Source organism: Hyalella azteca, unplaced genomic scaffold (genome assembly GCF_000764305.2).
Source record: "Hyalella azteca isolate HAZT.00-mixed unplaced genomic scaffold, Hazt_2.0.2 contig8765, whole genome shotgun sequence".
NCBI classification, from domain to species: Eukaryota; Metazoa; Arthropoda; class Malacostraca; order Amphipoda; family Hyalellidae; genus Hyalella; species Hyalella azteca.
The window spans coordinates 116271-136247 of NW_025938850.1; the positions used below are offsets into that span (position 1 = coordinate 116271).

A 19977-nucleotide genomic window follows, 5' to 3' on the forward strand; every position below is an offset into this window, starting at 1 on the left:
GTAAGCTGGAATAAATAAAATCAAGTTTCAAAGTGATTGAGTTCTGATCTGAAACCGAAAATAAAAATTTTACTGTAAAGCGACTAAAAACGATATTTTATAACGATATTTTACTATTCAACTCTTCCATGGAAATTATTCCGTTAATAAATAATTATCGATTAGTCTCAATGCATGTAAAATGTTAATCAAAAATTATAAGACAACAAACAGTGGATAATTTCTTGCATCTAACACATTAGATATACATTTTTCCTTTTTTTCAGACTCGACAGTGAGAGCGGGATCCCTGCCGATGGCTGTGATCACCACCATCTGCATTTCATTTTCTTTCTTAGCATTTTTGGCGAATAAATAAACAATGAAGTGTTAAAATTCGAAGAAAACCCTCAAAGTAGAAATATATAATGGCGATTTCTGCGTTAAAAAAAACTTAAAAACCTAAAAAATTGTGATTGCTGATAGTGTGGAAAAATTAGATTCCTTTCACTTAAGCTACTATACTAACCCATTAAAAGCTGTTTATTAATATTGTTTAGTTAAGTTAAGTTGTTTCAGCTAACCATTGTAGGGTTGATTAACTATATATCGGACGACTACTTATGCATTCTACCTGAATTTAATAGCACCTACATACTAAAGATTGCACTGTCTTTAAGCGTTCCATCTTTAAAGTTGTGATGCGTTCCAACTTTAAAGTCTTTAAGCGTTCCAACTTCAAAGTCGTGATGCGTTCCAACTTTAAGTCGTGATGCGTTCCGACTTTTAAGTCGTGATGCGTTCCAACTTCAAAGTCGTGATGCGTTCCAACTTTAAGTCGTGATGCGTTCCAACTTTAAGTCGTGATGCGTTCCAACTTCAAAGTCGTGATGCTGTCTCTTATACACATCTAGATGTGTATAAGAGACAGGTCGGCAACCGCCTAACGCCCTACAACTACACCAGGGCCGAGGTGGGTTGTGCCCTACAACTACACCAGGGCCGAGGTAGGTTGTGCCCTACAACTACACCAGGGCTGAGGTGGGTTGTGCCCTACAACTACACCAGGGCCGAGGTGGGTTGTGCCCTACAACTACACCAGGGCTGAGGTGGGTTGTGCCATACAACTACTACACCAGGGACGAGGTGGGTTGTGCCCTACAACTACACCAGGGCTGAGGTGGGTTGTGACCTACAACTACACCAGGGCTGAGGTGGGTTGTGTCCTACAACTACACCAGGGCTGAGGTAGGTTGTGCCTTACAACTACACCAGGGCCGAGGTGGGTTGTGCCCTACAACTACACCAGGGCTGTGGTGGGTTGTGCCCTACAACTACACCAGGGACGAAGTGGGTTGTGCCCTACAACTACGCCAGAGACTAGGTGGGTTGTGCCTCACAACTACCCCAGGGACGAGGTGGGTTGTGCCCAACAACTACACCAGGGACGAGGTGGGTTGCGCCCTACAACTACACCAGGGACGAGGTAGGCTGTGCCCCGCAACTACGCCAGGGACAAGGTGGGTTGTGCCCTACAAGTACGTCAGGGAGGAGGTGGGTTGTACCCTACAACTCTGCAACTACACTTCGGACGAGGTAGGTTGTGCCCTACAACTACGCCTGGGATGAGACGAGTTTTCTCCTAAAACGTTTCAAACATATAGTGTGTCGTAAGATGTACGGGGCAAATGAATATATCATTTTACTTTTAATCAACTCCGAAAGCGGAATAGAATAATTGGCACGAAGGCTATCATTCACCACACAAAAAATAGGCAAGTTATTTTTACTGCATGTTGTTGATATTGTGCTCCAGCGTTGTAATTGTACAGGGTGGGTCAGAACCGATTGAGCAGTTTTGAGGCGAAATAAAAGAGCAATGGAGGTACATAAAGAAGAAAGTTTATTTTACTCGAGGTTTGCATAACATACCATTTAGAATACTTATGTTTTGAAAACAATATCAGGAAGATGGTGGCCGTTAGCTGCAACACACTGTTGTAGTCGTTCTCGGAAATTTCCTACAGCACGTTCACACATATGGCGAGGTATGGCCATAACCTCTGCAATAATCCGTTCCCTTATAGCTGTGGTAGGGTGTGAGGGCGACTTCTGAACACCCTTTCTTTTGAATGTCCCTAAAGAAAGAAATCGCAAATGCTCAAATCAGGTGACCTCGCAGGCCTCTGTAAGTCACCCATCAGAGACACCAGCCGTCCGGAAAACATGCGTTCAAAATCACGTAACATGAATGTTACGTGATTTGAGTAACATGAATGTTACTCAAATATTGAGTAACATTCGGGCTGTGTGAGCCACCATCTTATTGATATTATTTTCAAAACATAAACATTCTAAATGGTATGTTATGCTAACCTCGAGGAAAATAAACTTTCTTCTTTATGTATCTCCATTATTCTTTTATTTCGCTTCAAAACTGCTCAATCGGTTCTGCTCCACCCTGTACCTGCGAGCCCATTTTAAATTCTGATTATTAAAACACGAGTTTGACGATAGTTCGATTGAAATGAGATGCTAGTCTTTAAGAAATAAAAAAATAAATATTAATTAAATGAATAATTAATTCAATGGCAGTGGAAAGATTCTCAGCCAGCCAACGAGTCGTTGGCAAAGTTCCGCAGCCAACCAATTTCTGAAGAAATATGGAAACCTGCGCCCTGGCACCTCAACCAAATCCTCTTACGGATCAACTATCCAAGTTATTGTAAGCTGAAAAATCCTGAAATTGGCAATACAATTCCTTCGAGGTTAAGGTATATAGCTAAATTATTTTGTCATGTATGAGGCAACTCTGGGTATAAACTTCAATCTGAACTGATATATTTTCCAGCATTTAAATTACTTTAGAATCGATCTATGGCTTATGGCATCAATGAAATGATTCTTTAAGGTAAAAAATGATCGCGTAGTCCAAATATTATTCTAATATTCGATAAGCGACAATGCAGTGCTACAAGAGGAAAGGTTGGAGACCGAATTTATCTATAAGATGTAATAGACGTTCATTGAGAACGACGACGTCAGCATATTATGCAATTGTAGTGAAACAGGGAATCGTTTTTTTTCAATTCGCCGGGGAATTTTTCAGTGTACGAAATTCAAAATCTAGTAATAATGTCACTAGATTGCTTGAATCGCAGATTTTCTAGAAATTTAAAAGCGAAGAAAGCTCCACAAAAATTCAGCATTTCTCTATTGAAAACGTTTCGGAGGCCAGCTCCATCGTCAGTTCGATAAATCTAGAATCTTCTAGATTTATCGAACTGACGATGGAGCTGGTCTCCGAAACGTTTTCAATAGAGAAATGCTGAATTTTTGTGGAGTTTTCTTCGCTTTTATATTTCTATTCAAAATCCATATCTAGCGTAGATCTTCTAGAAAATCTGACTACATAAAAATGACGGAAGTTTTGATTGACAACAAGGACTTCAAGAAAAAATGGCATAGGTACTGAGGGTCAATTGAAGGCGTCACTACCCGTGGAAAACTTCTTTAGACAGAACTTCTATACTACAGAGCCTCTGGGTTTTTGATTATGTACGTTGAGTATAGTCCTCAGCCCTTGTAACATCGAAATTATTGATATTATTTCGTAGTAAGATCGGTGTACTAGTATGTTCATTAGTATGAACATTAGTGAGGTTAAAACGAAGAGATTGGAGAACACGCGAGGACGAGTGAGGGACAACAGACAAGGTGGATCGGTTGCCCCCGACCCATATTCATACATTCTAATTTATCTTTAGAAGTTAACTTCTTAAACTGATACCAACTACCGTGCACTCTTCATAGCGACAAACTACTGATTTTAACCTACCTACCTGCCACATACGTATATTTTTTTCTGGGTTCTGTTCATTGAACCGCCGATGGTATTGTATTTTTCCCTTTGCTATAAGAAAATATATCAACATCGCAGGAAACTTAAGCAGAAGCACATGTGCAACGAAATAAAAAAGTAATCTTTTAGCATAGTTTACATTTTCTTTAATGCATTTTCCGCCCTTAGCGATGAAGGTAACTATGTTTTATATAGGAAAGATTAATATTTTTCTCACGATGACGGCAACTGTGGCAGACGAGCCCATGCATCCGCGTCGACACTGCGCAGCTTTAATCACCTCTTATGATATGTGAATCATCCAAGTCTGATGTATATATTAGTAACCTCTTTTAGTGGGTTATAATTTAGGAGTTTAGTAGATTAGATTACAACACAATTCCCTCTTTTTTAACAAAAAATTTATTCAATATTATTTGTTGAAAGCCGAAGAGGAGCAGAAGCGCTTTCGCGAGGACATCTAACTTTCTCTTGATCCGAAGCTCTATTTCCTCAAAGAATTTATTTCATACAATTGTTGGCAGCTAAAGACGCAAAAGTTCTTCCGCAAAGACTTCTAAATTTTCCCCTATCCGCAGTTTTCCTTCCTCAAATAATTTATTCTATGCAATTGTTGGCAGCAAATGAAGTGCAACAGCGCATCCGCGATGACATGGCGCAGTTCAACAGCCAATCCTGCGTGCCTGTCGTGGAGGTTCGGTGCACGCCGGCCTACAGCTCTCCCTGCATCTGGGTCACCGACCCCGACATCTTCAAAATCGATGTTTAGTGAGAAATATTTAGGGTTAAAATTTCATGTACCATGAAAGTTCGAGATAAATTGGCAATGAAATGATTTGTCTGCTCAATTTTAACTTTTTCTCTGTCAGGGAAAATGTTTTTGTTTTGAAAATGTTATTTGCACATTTTCCCTTTGCAAATTGTTCAGATGTACACTATATATCCATTTGCCTGTACCATGAAAGTTCGAGATAAATTGGCAATGAAATTATTTGTCTGCTCAATTTTAACATTTTCCCTGCCAGGAAAAATGTTATTGTTCTGAAAATGTTATTTACACATTTTATTTCTGCAAATTGATCACATGTACACTATATTTCCATTTTCCTGTACCATGAAAGTTCGAGATAAATTGGCAATGAAATGATTTGTCTGCTTAATTTTAACATTTCCCCTGTCAGGGAAAATGTTATTGTTATAAAAAGGTTTTTTGCACCTTATTTCTATGCAAATTGATCACATGTACGTATGATGTACACTATATTTCCAACCAGCCGTAAGGTAATGACGCCGGGAATGCCCACTGAAGCCATCGGCAACTACTACGCGCTTGGCAATAAAGACGTCGAAAAAGTTGGCTTCCTGAGATACCTCGCGTTCTTCGCGGGTCTCCCGGCTGAACACAAAGGCGCTACCTGAATAAATATGATCCAAAATATATTATTTCAGCCGCAAGATGATGGAGCCAGGAATGCCTGAGTCTTCTATCGGCAACTACTACGAGCTTAGCAATTATGCCGTTGAGAAAGCTGGCTTCCTGAGAGTACTCATGGACATTGTGGGTATCATGTCTGAACACAACTCATACCAGCGAGACAAGTACATCACGCTAACACCCAGCATGGGCAGTATCATGGAATATTTCACGAAGGTAGATTTTAAACATAAATTTCTCTTCCGGGGCACTTCTAAGTGTGCGCTCCGACCATTGGCTGCTCTAGACACGTTTATTCTGAAGCTCATGACGAGTTTTCTCAAGTCTGTCGGGCATTTATTCATATGTGATTCTAAGTGCTGGCTTCAGGCATGCAAATCCAAACCTCACATTTTGTATCATATTCCTATGCTTGATAGAGTACGCTAAGGGTCTGAGTAGCCTAAGAAGTTAAGTGTCTAATGCCGTAACGTCTTAAGTCCATAGGCCCTGCTCAGCGCAAAGGTCTGCCCAGATTTTGAAAGTATATATCACAATTTTAAATTTAACAGAATTCTTAATTCTCCCTCAACAGGATTGATATGATATTTTGTATGGTGCATTTCAATTCAGAACGCTTTGCGTAACTAATCCAAATTGTCATCAGTTGAATTTTATTTCATCTTTTGGAATTTTGTGCTTTGACTTTGACTGGTATTATTACTTTTCTACCCCAATCGTTATCAATTCGTAAAATATAAAGGACATTGTCGAATTTGAATGTCGACGTTGACCATTGTGTGTGGGATGTCATTCTAGTTTAAAACATTCTTTACAGGATGAGAAGAATTATTTTAACCTCATATTTGAAGAATACGACTACGAGTCAGCAACTCACATCTCTGAGGATTTGGCCTGGTCGATGGCCATGGTCAGAATTACATCTAAAGATCCCAAACGCCCAGTACCGAAGACCATACCAAGACGGCTGAGTAAGGTTCGTACCATTTCTCCTTAAGCTGGAATTCTCCTTTAACCCTCTGCCACCTGACATCAGTAACCGGAGCAATATTGTCAAAAGCCTACTTCCCAAAATGGATACGTTGCTAGTGAGAGCAAAATGACTTGTACTGATGGTTGCCGCCACGTACGACTACTGTAAAATATTATCTGTTGCGTACAAACGTCCTTGGGTTGCTACACTCAATAGTTTACGTATAATTTCATTTGAAAGTTATGTTCCCGGAGAGTGACTTACGGCGGTATAGTGGGTTAAAGCCTGATTCACACCATACAGCCCGGCACGTGCCAGACATGTGCCAGTCACGGTCAGTTTCCTGACAGGTGCATTCACATGTTCAGTCCGGTCACGGGCCGTATTCACTTCAGTTCCTTTCGTATCACGTGCCATGCCAGTCACCACAGCGTTGGCAACTGCTATATTTCCATAGCAGATTTCACAAATCTGGTATGTTGAGATGATGATGTCTGGTATGGATATTTTTGATCCGGTATTTATGCTACAATCAGGTATGTTAAGCTGGCAGCCTGGTATACTTGGCAAAAATGAAAATAATAGTAGTCAACGCTGTAGTCACGTCTCGGTCAGAATATCTTTTTTCATGATCGTGGCTAGACCGTGCCTGGCATGGCAGGAGCGTTACACGGCTGGTGTGAAGGCTTCAATAACAGAAATGAATTAAAGAATATTGGAGGGGACCATGCCTGGCAGGTACCCGGCGGGTATGGTGCCGGTATCAAACCTAAATGTGCACCAGTCTGGAAAGTGCGGTAAATTTCAAGTGGATCAAATAAATTATAATATGTGCGAGTCGTGTGCATCATGCCATCCATCGTGGCCTGGGACTGCTTCGTCCCAAACAAACACTAAGGAAACTAAGGTTGATAATGGCACCTGACGACTCGAAATTTAATGTAATTCAGCAGTGATGCAATAAAAATCCTTTTGAGTGAGTATTAGTGGACATTGGTAATTCAGATATCAAAACTTTGGGAGCTCAGCCGTAGGCTACAAATTTCACTCTTAAAAAAGCCGTGGAGCTAACGCCCAGCCTCACCATGCATTAACTTTACTCAGCCTCAGAGCTAGAAGCCACAGACTACACTTGAACTCCATAATCCAGACCAGCGACGCATTGCCGAAAGATAATAGCGCCGTAGGTCTTTAGCCAATGCTTAGCACGCTCGCTCACAAGCAGACAGTTCTGGACCTCCTATCCAACTTCCTGGAGCCAATAAGATGAGGTTAAGTCCTCTCAGGTTTGTTTTGGGTGGAGAAATGTTGCAATTTGTGCAGGTTAGGCCTGGATAGGTTAAGCCGGAATAGGAACGGCCAGATGCAGTATGGCCATGCTTACCTTTAGCAAGCTTAAGTTGTGGCTGTGTACATCCTGCGCTATGGCTATGCGCACTTGACTTCATAGGCTGTTATGCCGTCTAGCGTTCTTACCTACGGAATGGAATATGAACTAAGTGCGAAGTTTGGCAAACTGGTCTCCGGCATGCGCCCCCTTCTATCGCAATTTCAGAATCCAACTGAATTCTGTTGTAGGAATACTTTATCACTATAATTTATCAACCCAACAAAGGAAAGTTTTGGGGCGCATGCCGGAGGCCAGTTTTGCCAAACTTCACACTTGTTCATATTATTTTCCGTTGGTAAGAATGTACAGGGCATGACAGCCTATGAGGTCAAGTTCTCAAAGCCATAGCGCCGGATTTTCACAGCCATAAAAAAAGCTGTCCCTGCTGAAGTATGTCCCTGCTGAAAAGTATGTCCCTGCTGAAGATAAGCAGGGACATACTGCACCTGGCCAAACCTCTTTCGGCCTAACTTCTTCAAGACTAACCTACACAAGTTGCAACATTTCTTCGCCCAAAACAAACCTGAGCGGACCTAACCTAACCTCATTGACTGCAGAAAGTTAGTGTATTACTTTAGATTAAGTGCATCCAAAAAAGTGTTTTTTTATTATATGTTTTTTGGGGTGTAGATTAAGAATCTGAAATCCGTTTTTGGCGGTCGGCATCGGAAATTTAAACGGACCCTGTTCCTAACTGGACCTAACCTGCGAGGTTTTCGTTGATCGGCTAGGTTTTTTCTATGTTGGAGTCCGTCCGGCGGCCGGAAAAACCTAGCCAATCAACGAAAACCTTGCAGGTTAGGTCCAGTTAGGTACAGGTTCCATTAAAAATTTCCGATACCGACCGCCAAAAACGGATTTCAGATTCTTAATCTACACCCCAATAAACATATAATTAAAAAACACCCTTTTTTGGATGCACTTAATCTAAAGTATTACCAAAGTTAGAAAGGCGATCCAAGTGAGCTGGTAGAGCCAGTCATTGGCTGCAAGAAGGTTGTGAGCCGGGACAGCGTGAATAAGTTAGGCCAGAAGAGGTTAGGCCGGAGTAGGTACAGCCGGATGGGGAACTGCCATCTTATGAGCGAGCATGCTTAATCATTGGCTGAAGACCTACGGCGCTATTATCTTTCGGCAGTGTGTCGCTTGTCTGGATTACGGAGTTCAAGCGTAGTCTAGCTGCGGCTTCAAACTCTAAGGCTGAGTAAAGTTAATGCATGGTAAGGCTGGGCGTTGGCTCCAGGGCTTGTTTAAGAGCAAAATTTGTGGTCTTCGGCTGTGCCCCCTTAAAAAGAGCTTAACAGTCTTGTATAGTAATATTTTTCTATATTTGTTATGTTATATATGTGTTAAAGACTATTTTGTTCTATTAAGCTTTGTCACGACACACTCATTTTGAGTATAAAATTTAGTGAAAACTTCCTCATATACTTTATACTCAGTGATTTCAGACATGAAATTGTTTTATGATGAAATTTTAGAAGTGTTTTAGAATCGAGTGTTTGATTTATTGCACTTGATGATAAAATATACATGAATATAATCTTTTGCAGCTTGACATGTTAAAGATCGCTGACCTTCACGGTTGTAACGAGAGAACAACTACCACTAAAAAGCCCACGACTACCACTAAAAAGCCCACGACTACAACTAAAAAGCCCACGACTACCACTAAAAAGCCCACGACTACTACTTCTACGACTACCACGAAAAAGCCCACGACTACCACTGAAAAGCCCACGTCTACTACATCTACCACTACCACTAAAAAGCCTACGACTACTTCTACCACTACCACTGAAAAGCCCACGACCACCACTTCTTCCACTTCAACTACCACCAGATTTGACTTTAATTTCATCATTGACGGAATCGATGGTGGAGATTTTGGTGTTGGTTTTTCTGACGCAACTACAACGTCAACCGTCAAGCCAACTACTACAGAAAACGACCCCAGGCTGCTCTGGAACTGGAATGTGCAAAGTGAGCGTTAATTTTAAACTGTACAAACTAAATTGATAAACTGGAATGTGCAAAGTGAGCTTTAATTTTAAACTATCACATCTAGATGTGTATAAGAGACAGGCCTTACAACTACACCAAGGCCGAGGTGGGTTGTGCCCTACAACTACACCAGGGACGAAGTGGGTTGTGCCCTACAACTACGTCAGAGACGAGGTGGATTGTGCCTCACAACTACACCAAGGACGAAGTGGGTTGTGCCCTACAACTACACAGGACCGAGGTGGGTTGTGCCCTACAACTACACCAGGGACGAGGTGGGTTGCGCCCTTCAACTACACCAGGGACGAGGTGGGCTATGCCCCGCAACTACGCCAGGTACAAGGTGGGTTGTGCCCTACAAGTACGCCAGGGAGGAGGTGGGTTATACCCTACAACTCTGCAACTACACTTCGGACGAGGTAGGTTGTGCCCTACAACTACGCCTGGGATGAGACGAGTTTTCTCCTAAAATGTTTCAAACATATAGTGTGTCGTAAGATGTACGGAGCAAATGAATATATCATTTTACTTTTAATCAACTCCGAAAGCGGAATAGAATAATTGGCAAAGCGTTAATTTTAAACTGTACAAACTAAATTGATAGATTGTGCACTATTCCTAGTGTATTAAAACTACTAAAATAGAAATTTGCCATTTCTGATCAATATAATGTGGGATATATTATAACGATCAGCAGCTATTTTTTCAATTCCTCAAACAATACCATCATTACTAATAATTTTATGAACTATCACAGTTATCTGAGTTTTAACACAATACAACTTTTAACAATCAATCGTGATTTATGGTGACTATAAAATTGCTTCTTTCATTATTATATATCAAATAGGTACTAATATTAAAAACATTTTAATAATTATAATTTCAGTAATAAAATTAATTCTGTCATAATGTTAATCTTTGGAATAAGAAACGAACATGTTACTTTTTGCAACTAAATTCGTTCGCTTCTCTTCTCCCCAGATTCTTCACTGGCAGTTCAGTTTCTGCCCATGAAGTTGATCATCAACGTCTGGATCCTGCCATATTTTCTTTATTTGCAAATTGACTTATAACATAGACATTGAATTGTTGAATACTTGTTATGGGGCTAAAGTTAAAGTTAAGGTTAAAGTTAAAAGCCAAAAGTTAAAAAAAGGTAGAGTTAAAAGTTAAAGCTAAAGTTAAAGTTAATGCAATTGTCATGACATCAGTGTAGAATTATATACATTTTTCAAATATTTCATTCTGAATTCTTTTAACGTGACTTGATATGAAAGAATCATTCAGATATTCTAAATTTTCCAATGTTAACCATTATTATCATTAAATAACGCATTTCAAATATCTATATTTATATGACTGTGCAATACTATATGACTGTGCGAATAAATGCGTTATTTACGAGGTGAATGACATTTGATTTGATAAGTAATTATTATTAGCTGAGTAACGACAGTCGGACAGATTAATTATTTATGCACAAGACAACGTTGACAAATTTGAGCATTTTCTGCATTTTAGCTCTTCAGTTGATGCGTTAAAATCTAAATTATTACATTAAGCGAAGAAAGCCGTGTTTAATATGCTTTCATAAATTTTATTGAGATTGAGCTTTTGTACTTGAAATAAAACGCACTAGTGAATTGGTAAGAATTATCGATCATGGTATTGTTATCAGTGATGATTAAATTAAAAAATATATTCAGCTATCTTTCGAGTTTCTTGTCTTTTCAAAATTGTTGTTGTCGCTGATTATTTATTATCGCTTAATAATACTATTATTATTATTTTTAGTTATCTCTTGCTAATTAGTTATTAGAAATATTTTCAACTAATGATGAGTTCTTTAACAAGAACTCTCTTTAAAGCTAAAATTATATTCCTAATTTTAACATTTTTAACATCATATCATTTTAAAGTGAAAAACATTCGCAGTGTACTGCTAAATAATTAACTAGAGAACCTAGCTTAAGGCTTTCATCTAGGTTTCCTTACATCTTCACTAAAAATTTCCATATTCTTCATATGCGCTGAACTTGCCTATACTTTTTATTTTAAAAACACATTTTTTAATGCCTTCACACGAGCTAGGTCATCAGCTGCTTAGGTCTCCTCTAGCGTCTGACTCTGAGAAGAATGCGTGGGCGAAATTGTCCAATTAGTGACACGTTTTACTTAGTCACAGCACAAGCAAAGAGCCGCCGTAGCACTGATACGCTTTTTTTTTTGGGTCAAACTCGGTCAGGATGACCCATACGGTGGTAAAAATATCGTCGCTGTTTTGACCCGCTTATTTAACTGAGAGCTTCATGTGTGGCTCTCTTGGGGAAAAATCTCGAGAAAACTTGCAAAATAAACCCTACAAAATGTTGTGTTTAATTTTCTTGAACTGTTAAATAATTCCTATGAGCTACTGTATAACGTGTAACCACAAAAACTTGAAAATTTGTGATAGTGATAGTGTGGAAAACATTATATTTCCTTCTCTTAAGCTACAATACTAACCCATTCAACGCTGTAAATTTATATTGTTCGTTAATTGCTTAGTTAATTTTCATCTAACCATAGTATATGGTTTATTCACTTTGCATTTTTGTTGAATTTGACAAAAAAATACAAACTAAAGTTTGCGTTCCAACTTTAACGTCATTATGCGTTGTTTTCTGACATTTCCTGTAACCGACTGCTGTTCACGTGAACCCACGATTGCGTACAACAATAAACAATGAGGCAATTCAACACATGTTTACTCCTTGGAACGCTTCATTTAAAAGAAACAAGACATCTTATTGAAATGTTCAGCTTGATGTGGAATCTACAGTTCTGGAACTCAGTTGCTAGTCGATTGCGCTAGCTTTTAATCTCATTATTTTCTTGGCATTGCCATTGTGAGGAGTGATCTTTTTGTGGTGCGTAATTATACAAGTATTATGAATATTTTGAGTTGAAATTGGATGAGAAGTACGTTGCATCAGACGCGCAATTTGTATAAATTTCGCATAAATAAAAGAACTGCAATGAATTTAAGTGTTGAACCTCTCTATCATTACAAACTTTCTCGAGAAAATTTAAATAATCATATTTGAAAAACAAATTCAGACATCCTATAGATTAGGGCTAAAACCCTATTTGGATGATGTAAAAAACATCTGTATAATAGGTTTTGGTTTGATATGGTTACACGCTATACACCACCAGCACTGAAGAATTTACGAAGAACAGGATTAATTGTACCAATAGGTTCTGATCAATGTCCTAGAAATTGAAATTTGATAATTGAAATAAGAATATATTAGTAGTCGACTAGAAGCAAGAACGGCAGTTTTGGTATATTAAAGATGTTACCCCTGCTACTGCCGCTCATAGCGCAGCTGTGCAGTGCGCTGAGTCCACAGCCTGCAGGCATGCCCTTCACCATCGTCGACAACCGCTTAGCTCCCTACAACTACACCAGGGCCGAGGTGGGTTGTGCCCTACAACTACACCAGGGCCGAGGTGGGTTGTGCCCTACAACTACACCAGGGCTGAGGTGGGTTGTGCTCTACAACTACACCAGGGCCGAGGTGGGTTGTGCCCTACAACTACACCAGGGCCGAGGTGGGTTGTGCCCTACAACTACACCAGGGCCGAGGTGGGTGGTGCTCTATAACTACGCCAGGGAAGAGGTGAGTTGTGCCCTACAACTACAACAAGGCCGAGGATATGTTGTTTGCCACATATAACGATACAAATGACAAAGTGTGCTGTCTCGTACGACGTCAAGTGATATAGTATTGAGAAAACGAATGTTTTACTCGGTATGCTATCAACTCCTCATGGAATATTAAATGAATGTTATAAATCTTGAGTTCTTATTAATAAAAAATTAAAGTGTGCATATTGCGCTCCTGTGCTTGAAATGTTATCATGCAGCAATGGTCATAAAGTCTACAGGGAGCTTTACAATAATATCAGTGATATGAGACGTATATGAAATATAACCATGCAATTTTTATTAATGCAAGTTCATTACAATGGCAGTGGGAAACAGATCAACCAGCCAATGCATCTTGGGCGGGGTTCCGCGCTCAACCAGTCGCTGGCGAATTATGGAAACCATTAAAATGGATCAACAACCGAATCCCCTTACAGATCAACTATGGAAGTTATTGTAAGCTCCAACACAAGGAAATGTTCTTCTATTTATTTATTTATTTATTATAATGCAAATTAGCTTTAATCGCCAGGTATTATAAAATTCACAATAGCAGTTATTAGTTATTATTAGTTTCGTGGATTGACTGTGCATTTTGCAATATGATGGCTAAAATCAAAGATGAAATATCGAGGAGTCAACGGTTGTGATAGATTTATTTATTATTTAGAATAATATTTTTGTTAAACTAATGCATGACAAATACTAATTCAAGTTTTCGTCTAGGGATTCATTAATCGGCATCAACGCGATGAGTATTTGATGGCCGTCAGTAAAGAAAGAGTTGAACAAGACATTATTGACAGACAGCTCGCGTATCATTGGAATAATGTATTTTTAATTGGTTCTATGACTCTGTGTTGTATTTCATTACTTCGATAAAGAAACATATTTGAAGTCATATGACGAACTTTTTACATACAAAAGATATTCTTTGTTCATTCTTTTTTTGCAGACAGGGACGAAGATGATCAACTTGGAGACGCGTGGAGCTTTGGATATTCAACCTTCTTTTTCATCGCATAAAAGAAATTCCTAACCATTTCCACTGTTCGAAAAATCGCCGAAAAAGTACGGTCTTATCGGAATTTCAGTAACTGGCCAGCACGAAAAAAAACACCGTGTCGTAGTTTTTTTCAATTTAACACCAGAAACTCATACCACATTAAAGAAAACTCGAGCACCGAACACACCGCTTTTCATGGCCATTTCGAACAGCGTGTATTAGATTTTTCGTTTTTTTTCTACATTCATTTTTTTTCTTTACTTTTCTAAATTTTTTCTTAAAGGTCCTTTGCTGCCATTCTCTGGCAGCAACGATGGCATAGCAGCGCATCCGCGAGGACATGTAACTTCCTTTTCTATTTTTTTATAGTTTTATATTTCTCAAAGAATTTATTATATACTATTATTGGCAGCAAAAGCGGTGCAGCAGATCATGCGTGAAGACACAGCGCAGTTCAACAGACAGTCCTGCGTGCCTGTCGTGGAGATCAGGTGTACGGTGCCCTTCAGCGAAGTCTGCATCTTGATCAACCCGGACGTCTACAACGTCCCGAATAGGGAATATTAGTGAGAAGTACATTAGGTTTCATTTTATATTCGAGGAGAGTTCAAATGAGCGCATATATCGTGGTGTTCGCATAATAAGAATTTTATTGTGTGGTCTTTATTCTTAACTTTGTAGAAAATTTTGATCTGCATGCAGTCAGGAAATTTACTAACCATATTATAAACATTACAACAGCATTGAGACTAATTATACCTTCTAATAAATATGTGTTACAATACATAGAGGCTCACACTTTGAAATAAATTAACTCCACCATATGTCACGTACTCTCTTAATCAAGCGGTTGATCTTCCATCGACCGACTGGTTCACCATATTGCATTAGGAACGCATTTGTCTTGCAGCAACCTGATTTCATGGCGCTACCTGAATAAATATGATCCAAAATATATTATTTCAGCCGCAAGATGATGGAGCCAGGAATGCCTGAGTCTTCTATCGGCAACTACTACGCGCTTGGCAATAAAGACGTCGAAAAAGTTGGCTTCCTGAGATACCTCGCGTTCTTCGCGGGTCTCCCGGCTGAACACAATCAATACCAGCGCGACAAGTACATCACACTAACATCTAGCGGGGACAGTGACATGGAAGTCTTCACAAAGGTAGATTTTAGAATTTATTTAGTAATTGCTTGAGAAAACTGAAGATATGATTTAGAAATTTGATACTCTAGAATTTTGAAGAATCGTGGTCCGCAGAATCGATAGAGTGTCTCTTCCGCAGGGAGTTCTTTGTATGCATTTAGACCGCTGACTGCTGTGAGAGCCTGTATTTTCGAAATCTGGACGATCTTCTCGCGAGCAGAGCCTGTATTGATTTATAATTATAACAGTTATAATTTTCTTGTTTGATATCTTCGTGTAAAGTTTGAATATAATGGATGAACTTATCTGAGTTCTCAAGTTGAAAGAGATATTTCGGATATTTCGTCTAAACTCTATACCAAAGTCGTTAAATTTTGTGTTTCAACATTATCTTCAAGATGTTTTATGAGATGTCTTTTGGTTAAATTTTTACGCTTTATCCGTTCGAAGAGTAACAGGATGACTTAATATCCTACATTTTAATATTTAATTTTTTTGCTTTGACTTTGACGAGTTGGATTCATGTTCTCCCACAATCAGCAGATGAAATCGAAAATAGATATTATTTAGCGATTAGGAAAAGTCTGCTGGCGAAAGATAGGCCTAAATTTAACGCTTTTCCATAGTTTTACCAACTCAATATTTTATAATTTTTATCATAATAATTTGCAAGGTATCTTATTATGCAAAAAGCTTTCAATTTTTAAATTAAAACCTTCTTGAGACTCTCAATCACTTCACAATATTATCAGAATTTCTTTTTAATGTTTGGATCAAAGTACTTTTAATTCGGGAAACGTTGTTCCATAATTTTAAATGAAATGAAACCTGTGCTTGATATTGGTTGGCTCAAAGTTAGACAACATACTTTTACCACAAAATTTATTAGCTTCTTACCCTTTGATCTCGGAAACTCTCACACATTGTAATATATGATTGAAACAAATGCCATTTTAATGACAAGTATTACAGTGTAAAATAGTCATTTTAATTTTACATCACACATATATGCCTAGTTCTGGTACATGGAACTGGTTTCACTTTGAAGTTTTTTTGTTGGATTTATCATCTGATTAACATCCGCCCGGTGTTGAATCAGGCGATCTTGTTTCTCTTTCCGGCGCCAAAATTAAAATTTCTTTTCAGTACATTCAACTGCAGGTCATTTCAGATAAGCCTACATCTTTCTCAGGGTAATTCTGTCCATTTTATTCAACAACTCCAAAGTTATCAATAGCAAAGACTTCAGGTCTCAATTCAACTTGCGTTTCTTCATCATTGGGCCTGCGAACAGATATAGGCCTACAGTATGCAGGGTGGCCCAGTGGTTAAAGTTCAGAGTACCAAGATTGGTGCAGAGAGGCGCGGGTTCGATCCCAGCTCTGTGCGCCACTTTCTGGTCAGAATCGGCAAGGAGGCCGGGCGGTTAAGCATAGCAGAATTGTAGCAGTGAGTTGCGAGTTTGAGACCGCAAAATGCTGTGAATGTTCTGCGATGTTAAGAATCGGCAACAGGCCTTCGGCCTAATAAACGCTGAATCCGCTATTATTATTATTATTATTATTATTATTATGTCTGCTTCTTGTAATATTTCTTCTGGATCATTAAAGTTGTTGATTTGCCCATCAGACGATAAGCTCATCTCAACATCATCTTCCTCTGAGGAAGAGTTGCACTTTTTTTTGTTTGTCATCTTATAAATTTTGTTATATTATCATTATTTGTTTTAATGTTCGGGCCAAAGTTAGTACAATTTCTGGGCGGAAGTTATTCTTAAATTGTAAAATAGTATTTTTTGTGAATAACTTATGTAACAGCCTTAAAACCTAACCTAACCTAACCTAACCTAACCTAACCTAACCTAACCTAACCTAACCTGACATTAAAAATGCTAATGATAATTAATAAATCGAAATGCGGTAGATAATATTGTTACACACTCTCCTTTAGGTAGCTCTTCAATAATTATTGTTTATGATAATAATAATATAATAATAATAATAATAATAAAAGCGGTTTCAGCATTTATTAGGCCGTAGGCCTGTCGCCGATTCTTAACATCGCAGAACATTCGCAGCTTGTTGCGGTGTCGAACGCGTAACTCACTGCTTCAGTTTTGCTTTGCTTAACCGCCCGGCCTCCTCGCCGATTCTGACCAGAAACTGGCGCACAGAGCTGGGATCGAACCCGCGCCTCTCTGCGCCAATCTTGGTACTTTGAACTGTAACCACTAGCTGGGCCACCCTGCACAAACCACCTTGCACTGTAACCGCAAAATTTCATGACTTTCTCGCTGTGAAGATAGCACAGCAGTGGAGTGGTAAAAAAATATGGAACTAAAACCAACATCATGAACAATCAAGCCAGTGTTGCTACATATCCAGCGATGTATGAATTAGGTCGCTAAATCATCGCAAGATAACATTACGCACAACAGAACTTTTTCTAACTTATGGCTAATGTTGAATATAAAGGGACGTTGTTATAACCTCAGCTGACGGTATCGACAATGTCTACTATGTGTTGGATGTCAATATAGTTTAATTACTGTTTTACAGGACCAGAAGAATTATTTTTCCCTCATAACTGAAGAATACGACTACGAGTCAGCGACTCACATCTCTGAGGACCTGGCCTGGGAGCTGGCTAAGGTCAGAATTGCATCCAAAGATCCCAACCGCCCAGTCCCGAAGACCATGAAACGCCGCCTGAGTAAGGTTCGTATCTAGGGCTGGAATTATCCCTAATTGTTCATGAGTCTGGAATGTATTGCGAATTTTAAACATTTAATATAATTTGCTTGTATATGAATTGCTATTAGGGAATAAGAATATTGCATAACGGCGCACAACAACTTTTAGTCAGATTTAATGGTGCAAGTTAGAACTTTATTTACAAAAATATTGATCATAAAATATTAAGACTTTCCTTAGTTTGTTCGTAAATTGTTTTGCTTGCGTTTCCCAAGGAAAATGTTATCCCATAGCGTTTCCCATCATCAGGTTATGTTTGACTATATTTGGGGTAAAAAATGACAAAAATTACGAATTTCGGCGCCTAAAAAGTTTCTGAAAGTTATCAAATTTACCAAAGTAAATTCAAATATTAAGATTATGAATACTCTTAAGAATTCAAGATTAAGAATACTCATAACTTCAGAACTATTAAGACGCAACAACTTGATCAATTATTATAATACCAAATGAGGAGACGCGTGCTTCAATGTGTATATAACAATAATTAATTCATTCATTATATTTTCATCAGCTCGATGTATTCAAGATCGCTCACCTCCATAACTGCAGCGGTTTACAAGATCTAACATTTAACACAACTTCAACAACTTCGGTTGATTCTTCCTCAAAAGAACAACTCGGCGTTGATACGACCAGCACAACAACTACTTCCATATATAAATTTCCTTCAACAACTTCTGTTGATTCTTCCTCACAAGTACAACTCGGCGTTGATACGACAAGCACAACAACTTCCAAATATAAATTTACTTTCGAAATAGACGGTTTCGATGGTGCAAATAATGGTGGTGATTATGAGGGTGATAATAATGGTGGTGATTTTGATTACTCTTTCTCTGGTACAACAACTACCTCAAGCGCTGCTATCAAAACAACTACTACGAGAAACGGCACTGTACTTTTCGGGAATCTCGATGCACAAAGTGAGTTTCAGCTTCAATTCCATGCTCTTTGAATCAATTGACATATTGTGTACTAAATATATGGTATGTTAAATGATTAAGTTGTGATCTGAAACAGAAAATTAAAATTTTGCCATAAATACGACTGAGAATGTGAATGTCGAGTAATGCGAGTAGTATTTCTGCCCAAATATAACGATATTTTACTATTCAACTCTTCCATGGAAACCTTTAATTGTGTGTATTGTGTTGTAAATAATAATAAAATTAGTCCGAGTGCATGTTAAAAGGTTGATCAAAAAATAGATACAATAAACAAGAAATAGAAACAAGTTTTAATTACGTAAATTATCTTCTAAATAAATAATAATAAAATTAGTCTCAATGAATGTAAAAAAGTTTATAGAAAATAGCAACAAGAAATGAACGGTGCAGTATTTCTAGTATCTAGCACATATATATATGATATAAATTTTTTTTTTCAGACTCGACAGTGAGAGCGGGATCCATGCCGATGTCCGTGATCACAACCGTCTGCATTTCATTTCATTTTCTCTCTTTGTATTTTGGGCGGATAAATAAACAATAAATTTTAAAATTAGGAGAAAATAGGACCTCTATTAAATGGCAATTTTTAATATAAAGGCGTCATCTCAGGCCGCATGCAAATTTGCGACGTGCAACAACAAAAACTTAAAAAACTGTGATAGTGACATTGTGAAAAACATTAGATTTCCTTCACATAAGCTACAATACTAACACATTCAACGCTGTAAATTTATATTGTTCGTAAATTGTTTAGTTAATTTTCATCTAACCATAG

The 19977-nt window shown here is 38.4% G+C and overlaps 2 protein-coding genes across 2 annotated transcripts in view; both read left to right on the top strand.

Annotated features, from left to right (window-relative positions):
• Window positions 1–19175, top strand: part of LOC108675597 — a gene marked incomplete at its 3' end in the record, with an annotated part of 28831 nt that extends 9656 nt beyond the window's left edge. Inside the window, exons 6-7 of the mRNA XM_018163623.2 lie at window positions 18055–18213; window positions 18764–19175. Coding sequence (XP_018019112.2) covers window positions 18055–18213; window positions 18764–19175 — 571 coding nt within the window. The remainder of the gene's footprint in view (window positions 1–18054; window positions 18214–18763) is intronic.
• LOC108675629 (zinc metalloproteinase nas-14) lies at window positions 5312–10800 on the top strand. The gene is made up of 4 exons (XM_018163662.2): window positions 5312–5492; window positions 6094–6252; window positions 9193–9622; window positions 10628–10800. Exons 1-4 carry the CDS (start codon window positions 5313–5315, stop codon window positions 10717–10719), a joined length of 861 nt encoding a protein of 286 aa, XP_018019151.1. The 5' UTR covers window position 5312; the 3' UTR covers window positions 10720–10800.
• Window positions 19176–19977: the final 802 nt, after the last annotated feature.

Coding starts and splice junctions, on each gene's coding strand:
- LOC108675629 (XM_018163662.2), top strand. CDS start 5,313: ATGCCTGAGTCTTCTATCGGCAACTACTACGAGCTTAGCAATTATGCC. Junction 5,493..6,093: donor TCATGGAATATTTCACGAAG/GTAGATTTTAAA, acceptor CATTCTTTACAG/GATGAGAAGAATTATTTTAA. Junction 9,623..10,627: donor CTGGAACTGGAATGTGCAAA/GTGAGCGTTAAT, acceptor TCTTCTCCCCAG/ATTCTTCACTGGCAGTTCAG.